Source organism: Festucalex cinctus, chromosome 12 (assembly GCF_051991245.1).
Source record: "Festucalex cinctus isolate MCC-2025b chromosome 12, RoL_Fcin_1.0, whole genome shotgun sequence".
NCBI lineage: Eukaryota > Metazoa > Chordata > Actinopteri > Syngnathiformes > Syngnathidae > Festucalex > Festucalex cinctus.
The window spans coordinates 321,590-337,581 of record NC_135422.1 but is presented as its reverse complement, the minus strand read 5'-3'; the positions used below and the strand labels follow the sequence as shown (position 1 = coordinate 337,581).

Below are 15,992 nucleotides of genomic sequence, written 5' to 3'. Positions count from 1 at the left end.
CAGTTGCTCAGGCAACGACCAATCACAGCTCGGCTGTTTTCTGAAGCTGAGCTGTGATTGGTCGTTACCTGAGCAGTTCTGATGTCATTTTCACTCAACAGCAAGTGGCAAAATAGCCGACTTATGATATGAATAAAAACCGCTGGATTCCGCTTCTTATCTCAAATTCCGCTAACGCAATATTAACCGTATTTAGACGAGTGGGGCTGCATAGAATTATGTTTCTGGTTCTGGACTTCTCTTTTAAGGAAGAAATGAAATAAATGTTTCCTTACCATAGCCTGAACATTTGATCAAACATATTTGAGTCAAGAATGCTAATAAAGAAACGCGACAGATCCGATATTTCTTCCTCCTTGTACAGGTCGTGTACAAGAACAATGACATCCGCCTGGAGTTGTCCCGACTTGCTCGGATCGTTGACCCCAAGATGAAGATCCAGGGCGAGGTCTCGTACAAGTGTGAAAATGTGGCAACCCTGGACCCCATTTCCTTCGAGACGCCAGAGGCCTACATCAGCTTGCCCAAGTGGAACACCAAGCGGATGGGCTCCATCTCTTTTGATTTCCGCACCAGCGAGCCCAACGGCCTCATCCTGTTCACGCACGGAAAGCCGCAAGAGCGCAAAGATGCGGCCCGCAGCCAGAAGAACGCCAAGGTCAGGCCTCCGGAAACGGCAACTGTCGGCCGTCAAGCAAAACATTTGCAAACGGGGCTTTTTTTTCTTGAATTCATTCCACGAATATGGAGTACGAAATAAGCAAAATGAATGCAAAATGAAAATGACTCCAATGAGTTGATTGATCGAATGGATAATCAATGAGATGTTTTTTGAAGCCATTTGAAAACATTTGTTGCAGGTGGATTTCTTTGCTGTTGAGCTGCTGGACGGAAGTTTGTACCTGCTGTTGGACATGGGCTCCGGGACCATCAAGGTGAAGGCCACGCAAACAAAGGTCAATGATGGCGCCTGGTATCACGTGGACATCCAGCGAGACGGCCGCACAGGTCAGTTGCGGCCACAAAGCTCACCTTGTCGCGTCGACTGAAACAAAACAAAACGGCTTCTGTCACATTTGCGCGCATGGCAGGCACCATCTCGGTAAACAGCAGAAGGACGCCGTTCACGGCAAGCGGCGAGAGCGAAATCCTGGACCTGGAAGGCGACATGTACTTGGGCGGCCTTCCCACCGACCGCACCAACCTGATTCTGCCCACCGAGCTGTGGACGGCGATGCTCAACTACGGCTACGTCGGCTGCGTCCGCGATCTCTTCATTGACGGGCGAAGCAAAGACATCCGTCAGATCGCCGAAGCGCAAAACGGCGCCGGGATTAAGCCGTCCTGCAACAAGCAACCTGGCAAGCAGTGCGAGAGTTACCCCTGCAAGAACCGAGGTGGCTGCAAAGAAGGCTGGAATCGATTCATCTGCGACTGCACCGGCACCGGCTATTGGTCCCGCACTTGTGAGAGAGGTAAGGAAGCGCGACCGGCGCGTTTGACGCGGGAAATCCAAATCCACTCTCGTTGCCTGAGGGAGGATTGTGTCACCTTGACCAGCCACAATGTTCCCCTTTTTCAAATTGTCGGGGATCTCCGGCGCAGGACAAGCGAAACGCCCGCCACGTCTGCCAAATGAGCAAACGGGGCTTGCACAGGCAGTTTCTCTGCTGGAGCCCAAAACGTCCGACTCTTAGTGAAATAGCCTTGCGATCGGGGCGGCACGGCTCGCTGGTAGAGTGGTGGTCTCCCAACTCGAGGGTTGTGGGTTTGATCCCCGACGCTTGTGACCGCGTCAAAGTGTCTTTGAGCAAGACACTGCAGTTGTTTCACCAACGGGTGAATGAGCAAACAGTGTTAAAGCGCTTTGAGTACGTTATGTGCTGAGAGGCACAATAAGTGAGAAAATATGTTCCTGCTTATCTTCACAAACGACATATAGATGATAGTCTAAGCAACTGGTCCAATTCCATATTTTTGTCCTCATTGGTTCTCGTACTATAATGGACCTTGTATTAAGTCCTTTGAGGCAAAATAGCTCAATATAATTGAATCCGTGCTAAATGTTATACTTTGTAGTAATAGTACATGACGGCTTCTGGTTGTTCTGAGGAAGTTCCGACTGTCTCATCCGTCTTGTCATTCTTCATTATTCAGGCACACACACAACATTGCAGGACTGCCAACCAATTTTCTTTCAAGGTGTCCATGGCGTTGATTAAAAAAAAGAAAGAAAGAAAAAAGATCAGAGTTGAAAAGTAATTAACTTCCCCGAGAGCCACAAATTGCTCCAGATTTTTTTGCATACCAAATAATATCATATCACATTTGAAATCTGACTGTTTTCTCTTTCCTTATCTTGTGGCCTGTAATTAAGTTCCCCGAGAATCTCATTTTTACTCCTTAAAAAGAGAAAATATGCGTGTCTGTCACATATAGCTTGTACACGTCCCTCTAAATTGCTTTGCAAGACATCATGAAGTGAAATATTGCAATATGATTGTTTTTTTTGTCATCAATGTGGTGGAACCTCCGCAAACACAATAATAGCATCGTATTCAATTCATGCATAGTTAATTGACTATCAAAAGTGAGTTTTGTTATCTTTCTAAATGTCCAATTGCTTTTCCACCTCTTGTGTGTGGGTCGCCATCATTTAAGTTTTGTGCTTATGCTGCAACATGATGTGTTTTATGGAAAAAACAACACGATGAATTGCTTACAGTTTTTCTTCTCTTTTCTTTATAAACATTCTTGAAGCGAATTTGTCATAATAATAATAATATGGATTTTGTTGAAAAAGTGTTAGTCTGATATGTTGCCGCCTGAGTGACTAAATGTTGCTGAGGATCGCAGGCGAATTTCCCCGAGACAGCCATCTGCCTCTTGGGGTTCTGCCATCTCATTGTGACCTTCCCCCACTTTGTGGCCAAAGTCCAATCCAAGGACTTTGATTTTCAAACTACCAGCAGTAACCCATTTTGGCCACCGGAGTGCACTGTGACTTGCCATTTGTCCATAAATAAGGTAATCATGTTGTCTGAAAGCAACAGACGGTTGGAGAAGATCTGCACATGAGAGGCGAGGGAAGGGAAGGGAACACACTGGACTGGTCGCCAGTCAATCACAGGGCATATATAGACAGACCAACAGCCATTCACACTTTTGGACATTTAAAAGCTTCTGTGAACTAACATGCATGTTTTTTTTGAATGTGGGTGCAAGAAGTGGTTGTTTGGAATCAATTGCTCCTGGTGAATCAACCAGCAAAAGAGATTTGCCATCAAGCGGAAAAGTAACATATGGCACCCATCTGCCAACGTGTCTTTCAGAGGCCTCCATCCTCTCCTACGATGGGAGCATGTATATGAAAGTGGTGATGCCGACCGTCATGCACACGGAGGCGGAGGACGTGTCGCTGCGTTTTCGCTCGCAGAGGGCGTACGGCCTCCTGATGGCCACCACGTCCCGAGACTCGGCCGACACGCTCAGGCTGGAGTTGGACGGAGGCCGCGTCAAGCTCACCGTCAATCTCGGTAACGTAGGCGGACGCCCCTCTTCATCCGTAGCCGCACCTTCGCCCTCTTCATGAGGTGCTTCGTCATCGAGTGCTAATATTTCCTCTCATTTTGTCTTCATCTTCCCATCAGATCATAACTTGAATCGCTGATAGCTTCATGTTAGCTTCGGGACATCGATCAGAGCAGCATTATCTAGTTTGCATGAGTGTCGAACAGAAAACGACCACAAAAAAAAAAAAAAAACGGCAGCTACAGTAGAACCTCGAGGGTCGATCGACTACAACTGCTCAACCCACAACTTCTTCATACTTCAAACAAATGTGCCGCTCACACATCCAATTCTTACAAATGAATAACTCATACAAGCTTAACAATGAAATAGCAAAGCATGAAAATGAAACGTTGACCTAAAATAACAAGTACGGTATTACAGTACACATCTGCTAATGCTGAACTCGTACGACTCCGAATGTTAATCAGCCTACTGTCAGGCAATTCTTTTTTCTTTTTTTTTTCCTCACCTCCCCCTCACTAAATTGAGGTCCCCACAAAGGTGCCGCAAACATGTTGATGTCTCACTTGACATGGAGGGTGTGCCAAAAAAAAAAAAAAAAGATTCTCACAAGAATGGCGACTCATTTACTATGATTCAGAATCAATGTAAAATGTCCCCAAATCGATTTCATTGAAATATCTTATGCGGTCTTTCACCTGTTTTTGTGTGCATTTATTGGGAGCGCACTTCATGTTGTTCGTGATTTGGCCACTTGGGGGCAGTGTGGTTCCGAGTGTTCTGATACAAAAGCGCGAGGAGGCGTTTGCATTGTCGTCAATGGAGTTCGCGCGCACCGGAACGAAAGTGCGTGGGGCGGCGCGGAGGACACGTTTGGGTCGCTGGGACGCGGTAGCGAAAATCCGCACATTCGCCGAGGTTCAAAAAATGGAACTTTTTTCGCATTTGTACGGCCACGTCGCACAACACGCCAGGCGGGACAGAATGCTCAGCAAAGAAGCAGCATTCAAGTGCTGGTAAATCTGTTGACTTGCTAATGAACTGCGCCGCAATGTTTCGCATCCATGTCAAAGCTATTTTTGTCGCAACTGCCAGATTGGCAGTAAAAACGCGAAAGTGCTGTCACGTACCTCAAAAAAGGAGAAAATCGATTTTGAGGCTCTACTGTACACTACATATGTGTTAGGCTGTTCCATAACATCATATCACATCATTTCATTCCAGTCAATGTTTGGAAAGGAAAAGCTAGACACAGTAGCTACTATTTATAATCTGAATCTTTTTTCTTTATCTTTTTAAGGAAGTCACAGAACTAAAAGTATACAAACATTTCATGATTGTGAAACGAAACCTGCTTCCAAGTCAATTTTCCAAATTTCCAGGAGAAAAAAAAAAAATGTTGCTGAGACTTTCTAAGAGTTGACTTCCACAACGTATGTCCACTGACCCCCGGTTACATTTGCTTTCACATTATTCTGTAGCGTATTAAATCTTCTCTCTCACCTGATTTTTGTCATCTGCTGACTCTGGTGTGTGGACGTTTTGCTTTCATATGTCGCTGTCAGCGCCATTTTCCATTCTGCTTTGTCCAAAGATGGTATTCACCCCTTCAAAGGCCTTAAGCCTGCGGCCCGTCAGGCGAACAGCCCGAGAACAGAGCCCAGCAAAACCTGCAGCTGGCTGTCACCCCAAGCCTCTTCAAATTGTACAATCCACGCTATGGTTATTGCAAATTCTATGCTGTAACAAGATGTAATTATAGCACATATTGAGGTCTTTATCTTGAGTATGTTATGTTTTGTTACCCAGTAAACGCTCATACAAACACATGCACGCACGAAAACACACACTGCACATATTTCTCGAGAGCATTTCTTGATCTATGTATACATGATATCAGTTATATTATAGCAGAGCCGATGTGATTGGCTGGGGTCCTGCGCCTCTGCATGGTGCTGGTGCTGACTGGATCGTGGCTGTTTGCTCCCACTTTTCTGTTGCGGTTGACGGCACATGAAATTATCAGCCTCATGGTGACCAACCCTTCATGTTTGAAGTTTGAATAAGATTGACAAAATTCTCATGTTCAAATTCACTTTATTCTATTCACTTCCAAAATGGAATTTATTGCTAAAATATCAGTCCAATCCAAGTCCAATTTTGTGGGTTGGAAATCGAATGCAGCTGGTACCAAAAGGGGCCATTTTACTGTTAATAGTATCCCTCATTAAGTAACACTAATTAATATATAATGGCGCTTATAATTAAAAAAAATATATAAAATAAACACAATCATTGTTTTCTTTTAATTGTGGCTTTGTCTAAGGAGAAACACACATTAGATATGAAATATGGAAGTAATAAAATGGCCGCCTTTCCACATGTGTACGTCCCCGGAAGGGTGGAACTTTTGTTTTTGGATGTCTGCAGCTGTAACCTTGAAGGATGCAATTTCATCTGTCATTTATTCTTCCCCATCTAGACTGTATCAGGATAAACTGTAACTCCAGTAAGTTACCACTCAAGTTTCATTTTGCTTTCTATGTTGATGATGTGCAAACTGCTTTTTCTTTGCCTTTTGTGCCACCTTCCACTTTCTCTTAAAAGTGGTCTCTGATGCACTTTTTCCCCACAATGAAAACAAGTTCCCAGGTGACTTCATATCGTGTCTGTGACTTGCTTTTTGTCAACGATCAAGAATTACATTGGATTATTTTTTCCTTGCTCAAATTGGCCTATTGTGAGTGAGGGTGTGGCCGTGTCCCATTAAAAGCTGAAGCAACGGAAAACCTAACTTGTCCATTAGATTCATGAAAGATTAATTAAATATGTGCTGTAACAGCAGAACGCCAGATAATATATCTCATTTCAGCATCAATTCATAATGGCCGGATATATTTTCGGAGAAAGCAAATAATAATAATAAATAATTTCACACTTGAGATTCCTCTGAACAATTTGTGTTTCCATAATATGTCCCCTTTAAAGCAGAATGTGGAAGATGAGATGTGAAAGATTTTTTGAAAAAGTATAATATTTGACCACTTGAATTTGTGCATAGTAAAATGTTTTTGTTTTGTTTTTTTCTAAGGCTGCCGTCAAGGAGCGAGTTTTTTATTGGATTTTTTTCAGATTCATAAGAACATCTAGAAGTGCAAAATCAATGGAAAACGTGGTCTCATATACAAATAGAACAAGAAGCTAACTCAGCTGAGCAATTGTAATCATGTAGACACATTCTCTTATACTTGATGTGATAACGACAGAAAAATAAGGTCAGGCTGATCAAGAATGAAAGGAAAGTAGCTACCTTTTCTTTTTCTTTTTTTTTTTACTTTAAATGAGAAAAAAAAAAAAAACCATCAACGGGGTCAACAAAAGGATGAGATGTGTCCTAAAAGAAATGTCTTTTGTCCAGTGTGTCACTGTTTGAAGCAAACCTTTGGTTCCCAAACAACTCGATTTCCAAACTAGTTTGTTAGGCATCTTGGTGGGAAACCAAAGGATTGGTTTGAGGATCAGGATGTCTTTAACTTTGTGATTGTTCTCAGGCAAAGGACCGGAGACGCTGTATGCTGGGCAAAAGCTCAATGATAATGAATGGCATACAGTACGTGTGGTGCGTCGGGGCAAAACCTACAATCTAATGGTTGACGATGATGTAGCAGAAGGTACATACCTGCATAAAACTGGGCTTGTGGCGTTCTTACTTTGTTACTTTGGCCAAATGCAATGCAATTCTACTTGAAACTGCTATTTGACACATGTCATTAGGAGTAGCAGTCTGCATCCCTCTAATGCTGTTAATTCAATTTTCTCCTTAAATCAGCCCTTTTGTGTTAGTGTCAGACAGTGTTCTCTTTTCTTTTTCTTTGTGTCTTTCTTTTCAACCCGTCCCCTGCACCCTCCCCATCTTCAGGCCAAATGGTGGGTGACCACACACGTCTGGAATTCCACAACATTGAAACAGGCGTCATGACAGAGCGCAGATTTGTTTCAAGCATCCCATCCAGCTTTATTGGTCATCTGCAGAGCCTCAGGTATGTATAACAAGCGTTTGGAGACACGGTTCGTAAGAGTGGCGCCTCTTTGGACTTTCAGAGTAGTTGTGGAGCAGAACAGTCCACATGCGACTGAAGTCGACTTTCAGCTTTAGCTTAAAGCAATTTAAAACTGAGAACTCCCATTCCAGTGTTGGCTTAGGCAATCCAAACGCATCTTATTCCCTGAATTTTCTTTGAAAGCAATTCATGATCAAAATAAGAACATACCGTGGTGAGCGGTCACATGATCGTGATGACGTCTCCCGTGCGTAAACGACAACTGCCGTCGTTCGCTTGAATGGGACGTAATGGGCAAGAGAAAGGTCGCCTTCTATCCCAAATACTGTATATACATACATACATTCTGTATGATATGTGCCACTCATTTAAAAAGGCGTTTGCTCTGTCGTTCATGCATTTCCCATAATCACATCTTTTAACAAGATGTGGAGTGAAGCTTCATCAACCTGATTTGTTGCAACAGTGACAAGTGGTCATAATAAGCTAAGAATGCAGCGCGTGCCCAAGCCCTTCAATAAAATCATTGAAAATAGTTAGCTATACAATGCCGTAGTTCTACTGTTTTGGTCTTAAATTCCTGGATAATTTGTCCCGCTTTCCTCGCGGAGAGCTGAAAAGCCGAAAGCTTGTTTTGCGCGTGCGCAATGAGACATAAAAGTGGCGTCAGTCCCGGGAGGCTGTTGACTCTATGTGCACATTTTGAAAGGCAGAAAAGCCGCCAGTGGAGCAGCTAATCTGACAACGCGCATAAGCACGATTGGCTTCTTAAAATGGTAAACAGTCGTTCAGTTCATCACGAGTCACAATGAGTGCCGTTTTCCCGGAGAACTTTTGAGGAAAAGAAGAATTAAAAGTATTTCGTCCGTCACCTTCAAGCAAGGACGTACGAGAAACATCAGTGGCAAGCTGGCTGTCCACAGGTTAGCAAACTTGATTGTAGGTTGAAATCGTCATTTTCTCCTCGCCCAGCTTGAGCCCACTTTATGGGCACCAGCCAGTTCCGAATAGCGTCAATTTCAACATGCATGTGATTGTGTCATTTCACTCACCACGGAGCTGGTTATAATGTAACCAGTGCGTATGCATCAACCTGCGTCAGTCCTGAATATTTCCGCTTTAGTTTTATACCTACACAGTGGTAAAGAATAATTCAATAATCATTCATATTCAAATTAGTAATAAAAATACCCCCAAAATACCCATGCAGGCGCTCGCATGTATGTCACTCCAGCATAACCACTCTAAAATGTCACTGCTCGCCACTGGTTAGCAATATATATATATATATATATATATTTTTTTTTTTTTCAGCATGACCCATCCTACTCTGCCTACTATGCTAATTAGCAAAATCAATTGCGTAAGAAAAATATTCTGTTCCAATCATACTAATGCTGTATTCAGGGAAGGTGGGAAATCGGACGTGTCCCACTTGGAATCTCCCATTTGCGACCTCAAAGCATTCGAAGCAACTTGTCACGTTTGGGGGGTGTCGGAGGCAGGACCCAAATGCAGGGGAAACAAAAACAGGGCAAGGCAGGGATGCAAGTAAAAACGGGATTTCATTCAGAAAAAAGGTAAACAAGGTACTATGGCAAAATACAAATGAACAAGGTCGCAAACAAACTATAGCGACAAAAAGACGAGGGCAACAAGGCATGACATGGACAACATGGGATGACTAGACAGCAACAATGACTCAACAAGAAGTGAAAGAAAGCAGGGTCACGAAATCCACATGGTAACGAGAGGCTTGGGAAGGGAAGACGCACTCAGGTGGACGTGCTTACACATAACCAGACAAGGAATACATGACAAACGCCAAAAGGAAACAAAATCCCACCCCCACAGAACCAAAACATGACACAACTGTAAACAACAAAGATGGCCGATTCAAATTAATTGTTTGTTGCCCTGATTAACACAGTCAAAATCACGTTGGGTTACCTTTTTTAAATAACTACCCGGTACATTCATTTTAGAATTGAAAAGATTGATATGTTTAGAATTGTGTAAATTCTGTTTTGCCATTCACAGTCTTTGTCTGTGGGTTTGCCATTGTCAAGTGATGTCAGATATATATCAGACGGCGAAATCTGGGTCCTTTTTTTTTTTTTTTCCCGACCTCGCAACTCGGATTTCCGAGTTCAAAAGGGGTGTTCCGCATACTTGGCATGAAATCGGAACGTCCAACTTCCCACCTTCCTGGAATGGAGCATATGATCGACAATATCACGCAACTCTTAACTTTTAATGAAGATGAGTAGCCAGGCTCGACTGCAAACTTATCTTGCAGACTTGAAACATGCATGAGAATAAACTTTCTCAGTCAAATAGATGTCCACTGCAAAAAGAGAAGAGCTGAAAAGGTTCTTTCATATTGACTCTGTCTGCATATGCAAGTTTAGGAGGCATTACACTTCAAACTCATTTTCATTGAAACATCATAAAGCATTACAACATATCAGGATTCGAAATGGGTGTTATAATGGGAGTCAATTGGGCCCAAAATGGTCATCGTGGTGGGAGTGGCAAGTCAATGACAATTGCCCGTTTCTAATAGGTTTGCAATAGAAGAGCTGATGCCATTTTAGACTTGGACTTGACTTTATTGATCCCTCTGGGAAATTTACATGTCCAGCAGCAATAAGAACAGATAATAAAATGAAAAATTATTCAATCAATCAATAAGATTATAACACCAGAGATTGAATTAATAATAATAATAATAATAATACTAAAATAAAAATTGAATCAATCGATAAATAAGGTTATTACACCGGAGGTTGAATTAAATAAATTCCAGTAGAGTACTTCAGGAAGCACTTGTCAAAAGGCCAAAAATGAAGCGTGTTCACCTCTTAACTGAGTGATCTGTGGACGATGGAAAATGAAAGGGTGAAAAGGACCATTTTGGGTCCCAAGTTGCCTCAAGGGTGGATTGTTGTCCAAAAATATATACGTACTCAAATCTCGCAAGATATGCCTCCATGACATTTGACCTCTGAAGTTGTGTGCAATATAAGCTTATTTTTCAGGGGGAAAAAATGCATATATTTAACTAAGTCTGTTCCTTTCCTTTTTTTTTTTTTTCCAGATTCAATGGCATGCTCTACATCGACCTGTGCAAAAATGGGGACATTGATTTTTGCGAGCTCAATGCCCGCTTTGGGGTCCGTTCTATTATTGCCGACCCGGTCACCTTCAAATCCAAGAGCAGCTATCTAAGCCTGGCCACCCTGCAGGCGTACGCGTCCATGCACCTCTTCTTCCAGTTCAAGACCACCTCCCCGGATGGCTTCATACTCTTCAACTCGGGAGATGGGAGTGATTTTATTGCCGTCGAGCTGGTGAAAGGGTAGGTCGGAAAAGGCCAAATTCACTCAACAGAGACATCTCACAAGAGTCAAGTGCAAATAATTTGCTTTCTCAAAAATCATATTTCTCACTTTAGGTCACAATGGCTTTGCAAAGAAAATTGTGGCTGACAAACATGAATACAACAGAAAACAAATTGTGCTCTGCACTCATGTTGGATGTCAGGCTGCACATCTGCTTTTCATCTTATGCTTTTCAAACGGCAACATAAGCAAATATAAAGCAGAGCTGATATTATTCACTTCATCTTCATGATGAGTCAAATGAAGTCATTATGCATTTGCATTGCACACTATAAACAAGCCACTGTGTTTGATTAAATGTGCTAATAGAACAGTTGATAACGCTACAATAAAGCCGACAAAAGCTGATGAATGCTTGTAAGATTGGTTTTAAATGGTATTTAATTATCTATTGATTGATGTTAAACTTAAATTCTGATAATTGACTAACTGTTGTTGTCGTCGTTGTTTAAAACTCCATCTATGATAAATGTAGCATTTACCATGTTGGTTATTCATCATGCACAAGTCAAACTAAATTTAGCAGGAGGATTTTTTTTTGTTTTTCTCTCTCTCTCTCAAATGAAAATGTTCTCCCCTGCAGATACATCCATTATGTTTTTGACTTGGGAAATGGACCCAATTTGATCAAGGGAAAAAGTGAAAGATCCCTGAATGACAACCAGTGGCACAATGTGGCGATCACCCGAGACAACAGCAACACGCACACTTTGAAAGTCGATGCGACGGCCACAGTTCAGAGCATAAATGGGGCCAAGAACTTGGACCTGAAAGGTATGCACAGAAGCTGTTATCTGCCATGATTTTAGTTCATGAATTCACCACATACTATGTACAGTTGGGATGTTGCGTAATACGTAAATACAAACACAATACAATGATTTGGAACTCCTTTTGACCTGTATTCAATGAAATGCACGACAGTGACAAAATGATACCAAATGTGTCGGGGCCTTGCTACCTTTGATTGCATCATAAAAGAAAATGGCTTCCCTCAGTGCAAGCCCTTTTTACTGAACAGATTTAGGCTTTAAATGTTAGCATGTTTTCTATAAGACTCTTAAGAACACATTAAAGTATTGTTTGAATGACTTTAGCTGTATTGGAGGCTAGCATTTAAGTTTTAAAAAATGTCCTCCGTAGTTGGACACTTCATTGCTTCAAAATCTTCTCAGTTACTTCACAAAGATTGGGGAATATCAAAATAAACATGATTGGACAATATTTTTTTTTCCCCTGGTAGTCAGGAGGATATAGGTCGGGTATCGATACTCACACGTCCCTATTAATAATGATATTAGAATTTGACTCACAAATGAAGTTACTAGCTATTATTATAGTGTATTTCAATATGTATCTTGGATTGCAATGAGTTATCTAAGATTGTTTCTTTGCCATCTCTTCAGGCGAGCTCTTCATCGCCGGTTTAGGTCCTGGCATGTACGGTAGTCTTCCCAAGCTGGTGGCTTCCAGGGAGGGTTTCCAAGGCTGCTTGGCTTCAGTGGACCTGAACGGGCGCCTGCCAGACCTCATCAGCGACGCCTTGTTTCGTAGTGGGCAGATTGAGCGCGGATGTGAAGGTACACGGTCCCTCAGGTCTGAGCCCGACTTAGACTACTCCAACATCAGCTTCAACTCCAGCTCCGGCAGCTCGTTCTACCTGCTCAATGCAAACAGTAGCACGGCAGCCTTCAATCCAAATGGACCTTCTTCCATCTTGTTAGCTGTACTCGTTGCCTCACTTCGACACTGCTAAGGCAAAGGCCTCCTCCAAAAAGCCTTTTTATCGGCCACATTGGCTGCCGTCTGACAATGGAATCATCATCATCATCATCATCTATACACTAAGACATCCGTCTGTCCAGTCACGCAAAACATGACCAGGTGCTATATTAGGTCTATATTATTACATGGGAGGATACTTCACTTATTCAGACCATTATAGCCATAAAAAGTGGATATTTTGTCTATAATTAATTTGATACTTTCATCATTTTTCACGTACAATTAGTACCTTTCAAAACACATTTTGCAACTTGCTGTCGACTGAAAGTGACATCACAAGGGCTCACTCAGGTAACCAATCACAGCTCACCTGTTTTCTAGGTTTGGTCATGTGACATTCACGAGCTGAACTGTGATTGGTTACCTGAGTGAGCCCTTGTGATGTCACTTTCACAAAATGTGTTTTGAAAGGTACTAATTGTACAGGAAAAATAATAAAACATATTCAATTTATTATAGTCAAAATATTCATATTTGACTCCCAAAAATGTCTAAATAAGTAAAGTGTCCTTTTAATATAGTCTGATCCACATGGCAACACTAAGATACTTCATGTATTGACTGACAAGTTAGCTAATTATTATTACATCATATTATAATGAATATTAAAAGAATATGAATGTTTAATAATGAAATTTGATTCTTACACTTGGTCCCAAATAATTAAACAATTGATAATTGATTTTTCTCCGATTTCCCTACATAGATGATGCAAATGACACTCAGCATCATATTCATAATATTTTTACTTTGAAAATCATGGACAAGTGAGAATTATTATGATAAGGTTATGTATAGATAAGTGGCAAGTGAGTGAATGAGGTGGTGTTGTTTATTGAAGCAAAAGAAAACGTGAGTTATTGATGACCTTCTTCCAAGTCTCAAATGTATGTTTTGCTTTTAAATAGGACGATTACAAGTCTCGTTTCTGATGAGTTTTCAATATTTTGTTGAATTTTACTTCCCCCAAAATGTAATTGTAGAATGTTGCGTTTCATCTGAAATGGGAAATATTGTACACAGCGCAGTTTTAGTGTACCTCAAAACACGCCAACACTTTTTGTTTCAACTTCCAGTTTTACGTTTTGCTCCTCAATTTATGACCGCAGCATCGAAATGGGCTTTTGAAACACTTTGCATGAAAACGAAGATGTCATTGTGGCAATATGTTTCATTCATGTCATTCTCGAAAAGCTTCTGGGGCAACTTCCATTTGTTGTTCTTGTTTGCATGGAAATCATTTTCTGTACGCTAGTTTTCTTTTCTTTTCTTTTTCTTTTTCTTTTTTTGCCTGCCACATCATCCAGCCGGGCAATGAGTGGATTGTATTTTTCTTTTTGTTATTGTGGCTTACAGACTCCCATGTTAGAGAAACGAATGTGTGTCGAGAGCAAGTGACAATGTGTTCTTGTCTGTATTCACTGTGACATTCTGAATGAGGGTGATAATGTTGTTTTTCGCTGTGTACAACAATAAAGTAATGGATGATTGATTCATTTGATAAAATAAAATCTCATCAATCAGTTTTTTGGTCTTGTTTAATATCCATAGCAATCTACTGTCTCATTTTTATATGTGCTTGTATGTATACATTTATTTATTTATTTTTTCTCAAGCCAATGCATCATGATTTGTCATTTAAATTGCATCATCATCTACTGCCAAGATGTCACTGCAAGCTTTTGACAGATGAAATTGATTTTTGTTGTTCTGCCTCCATGCCATTATAAAAGCCCATTAATGATATTTGCGCATTGTGTTCCTAATAATTTGAGTCACTCTACAGTTTAGCTTGAATGGCAACATGCTTGTTCCAATACTTTTGGAGGGGAGTGGAAGTCAATAATTCGAGTCATGCGAGGACATCTTAGCCCCTTCTACAATGCATCTGATGACCATTGTTGTATTAAATAGACAATAAATAATTGACTGCTGGAATAATTAGAATTGGATAATTGAGTATACAAATGAAATATATTTGTATAATCTATTGATCCATTTTGATACACCGAAGCGCAGGCCAGTATTGTGCCAATACTCAAAAAAACAATAGCTGCTTTTCCACCAACAAGCCCAGGAACTTTGAGTTCTGGGTAAAAGGAGTTCTTGGTTGTAAAAGTTCAGCAGGGAATTTAGAATTGTGTTTCCACAGCGTCATCGAGTTCTCGGTAATTAATTCAAATGAGTTGGATTGAGTCCAGCCGATGTAAAAACAACGCCCCCAAATTTGACCAATCAGCCGTGGTCATTGCAGCCCCGCCCCCTCAAAGTTCCTGCCCGGCTCAGTAAGACCCTGCTGCTGAGATCGTACTTGGATGGCCCCTGCTTGGGAATTTCATGACCCTGGTAATTGTTGTTGGTGGAAAAACACCCAAACTGAATTTTACCAAGGTCAACTGAAACGTTCTCCAAAAGTTCCAGCGGTGGAAAAACGCCTAATTTGAGAAACATTCACTCCAGATGTATGTGTGATTCCCCCCCCCCCCCCCAAAATGAAATACTAATCAGTGTCAAAAATGTCTTGCTCTCTTTCTCGATGGAATGTTAATGGGAAGACAAAGGTGTAATTTTGGGGGTCTCCTGAAAAGTGATGATTTTGGACGTACGAGGATTCCACCTGACATTTGCGATCTGAATAAATCTGCGTCTGAGAAACTGACTTCAAGTTGACTCATATCTCATTCAACTTAAGAATATTAATCAAATGTGCAGAATGTAGAACTAACAGACAGAAAATAATGTGAACATGACAGAAAAGTTTAAAAATGCACATTTAAAAACATTGTACAGACTTCTGATTATTTCATCCAGAAGAGCCATCATTATTTTCCAGACCATAAGTCACACTTTTTTTTTTTTTTTTTTCATAGGTTGGCTGTTCCTGCGTCTTATTCTCGGAGCCACTCATACATGAACAAAATTTACCGGGATGTATATAATTTCACAGACAGCCACAAGAGGGCACTCTAGGCTTATGCTGTAATATACAATAAATACTTAATGCGACTTACACTCCAGTGCAACTTATGTATGTTTTGTCCTACCTAGTTATGCATTTTTGGCCTAGTGTGACTTGTAGTCTGGAAAATACGTTATTTTGGGATGAGACTGACAATCACCAATTCTCGTACATTTCAAAGTGCTTGATGAGGTTCAGATCACATGCGGGCCATTCAAGTTCCACTGTCACGCTCATCCAACCGGCCTT

The 15,992-nt window shown here is 41.3% G+C and overlaps 1 protein-coding gene across 10 annotated transcripts in view; it reads left to right on the top strand.

Annotated features, from left to right (window-relative positions):
- The window catches only part of nrxn3a (neurexin 3a), an 86,069-nt gene that overhangs the window by 49,593 nt on the left and 20,484 nt on the right, over positions 1 to 15,992 (top strand). For 9 of the 10 annotated variants that reach the window (XR_013287661.1, XR_013287659.1, XR_013287660.1 and 6 more), the window contains exons 8-17: positions 365 to 658; positions 861 to 1,008; positions 1,092 to 1,475; positions 3,333 to 3,536; positions 6,017 to 6,043; positions 7,086 to 7,205; positions 7,454 to 7,574; positions 10,696 to 10,956; positions 11,583 to 11,773; positions 12,406 to 12,579. Coding sequence is in view for 6 of the 10 variants with exons in the window: in XM_077539604.1 (XP_077395730.1) it covers positions 365 to 658; positions 861 to 1,008; positions 1,092 to 1,475; positions 3,333 to 3,536; positions 6,017 to 6,043; positions 7,086 to 7,205; positions 7,454 to 7,574; positions 10,696 to 10,956; positions 11,583 to 11,773; positions 12,406 to 12,579 (1,924 nt within the window). In the remaining 4 variants the exon portion in view is untranslated. The remainder of the gene's footprint in view (positions 1 to 364; positions 659 to 860; positions 1,009 to 1,091; positions 1,476 to 3,332; positions 3,537 to 6,016; positions 6,044 to 7,085; positions 7,206 to 7,453; positions 7,575 to 10,695; positions 10,957 to 11,582; positions 11,774 to 12,405; positions 12,580 to 15,992) is intronic. The other variant, XM_077539603.1, reaches the window with a different exon arrangement.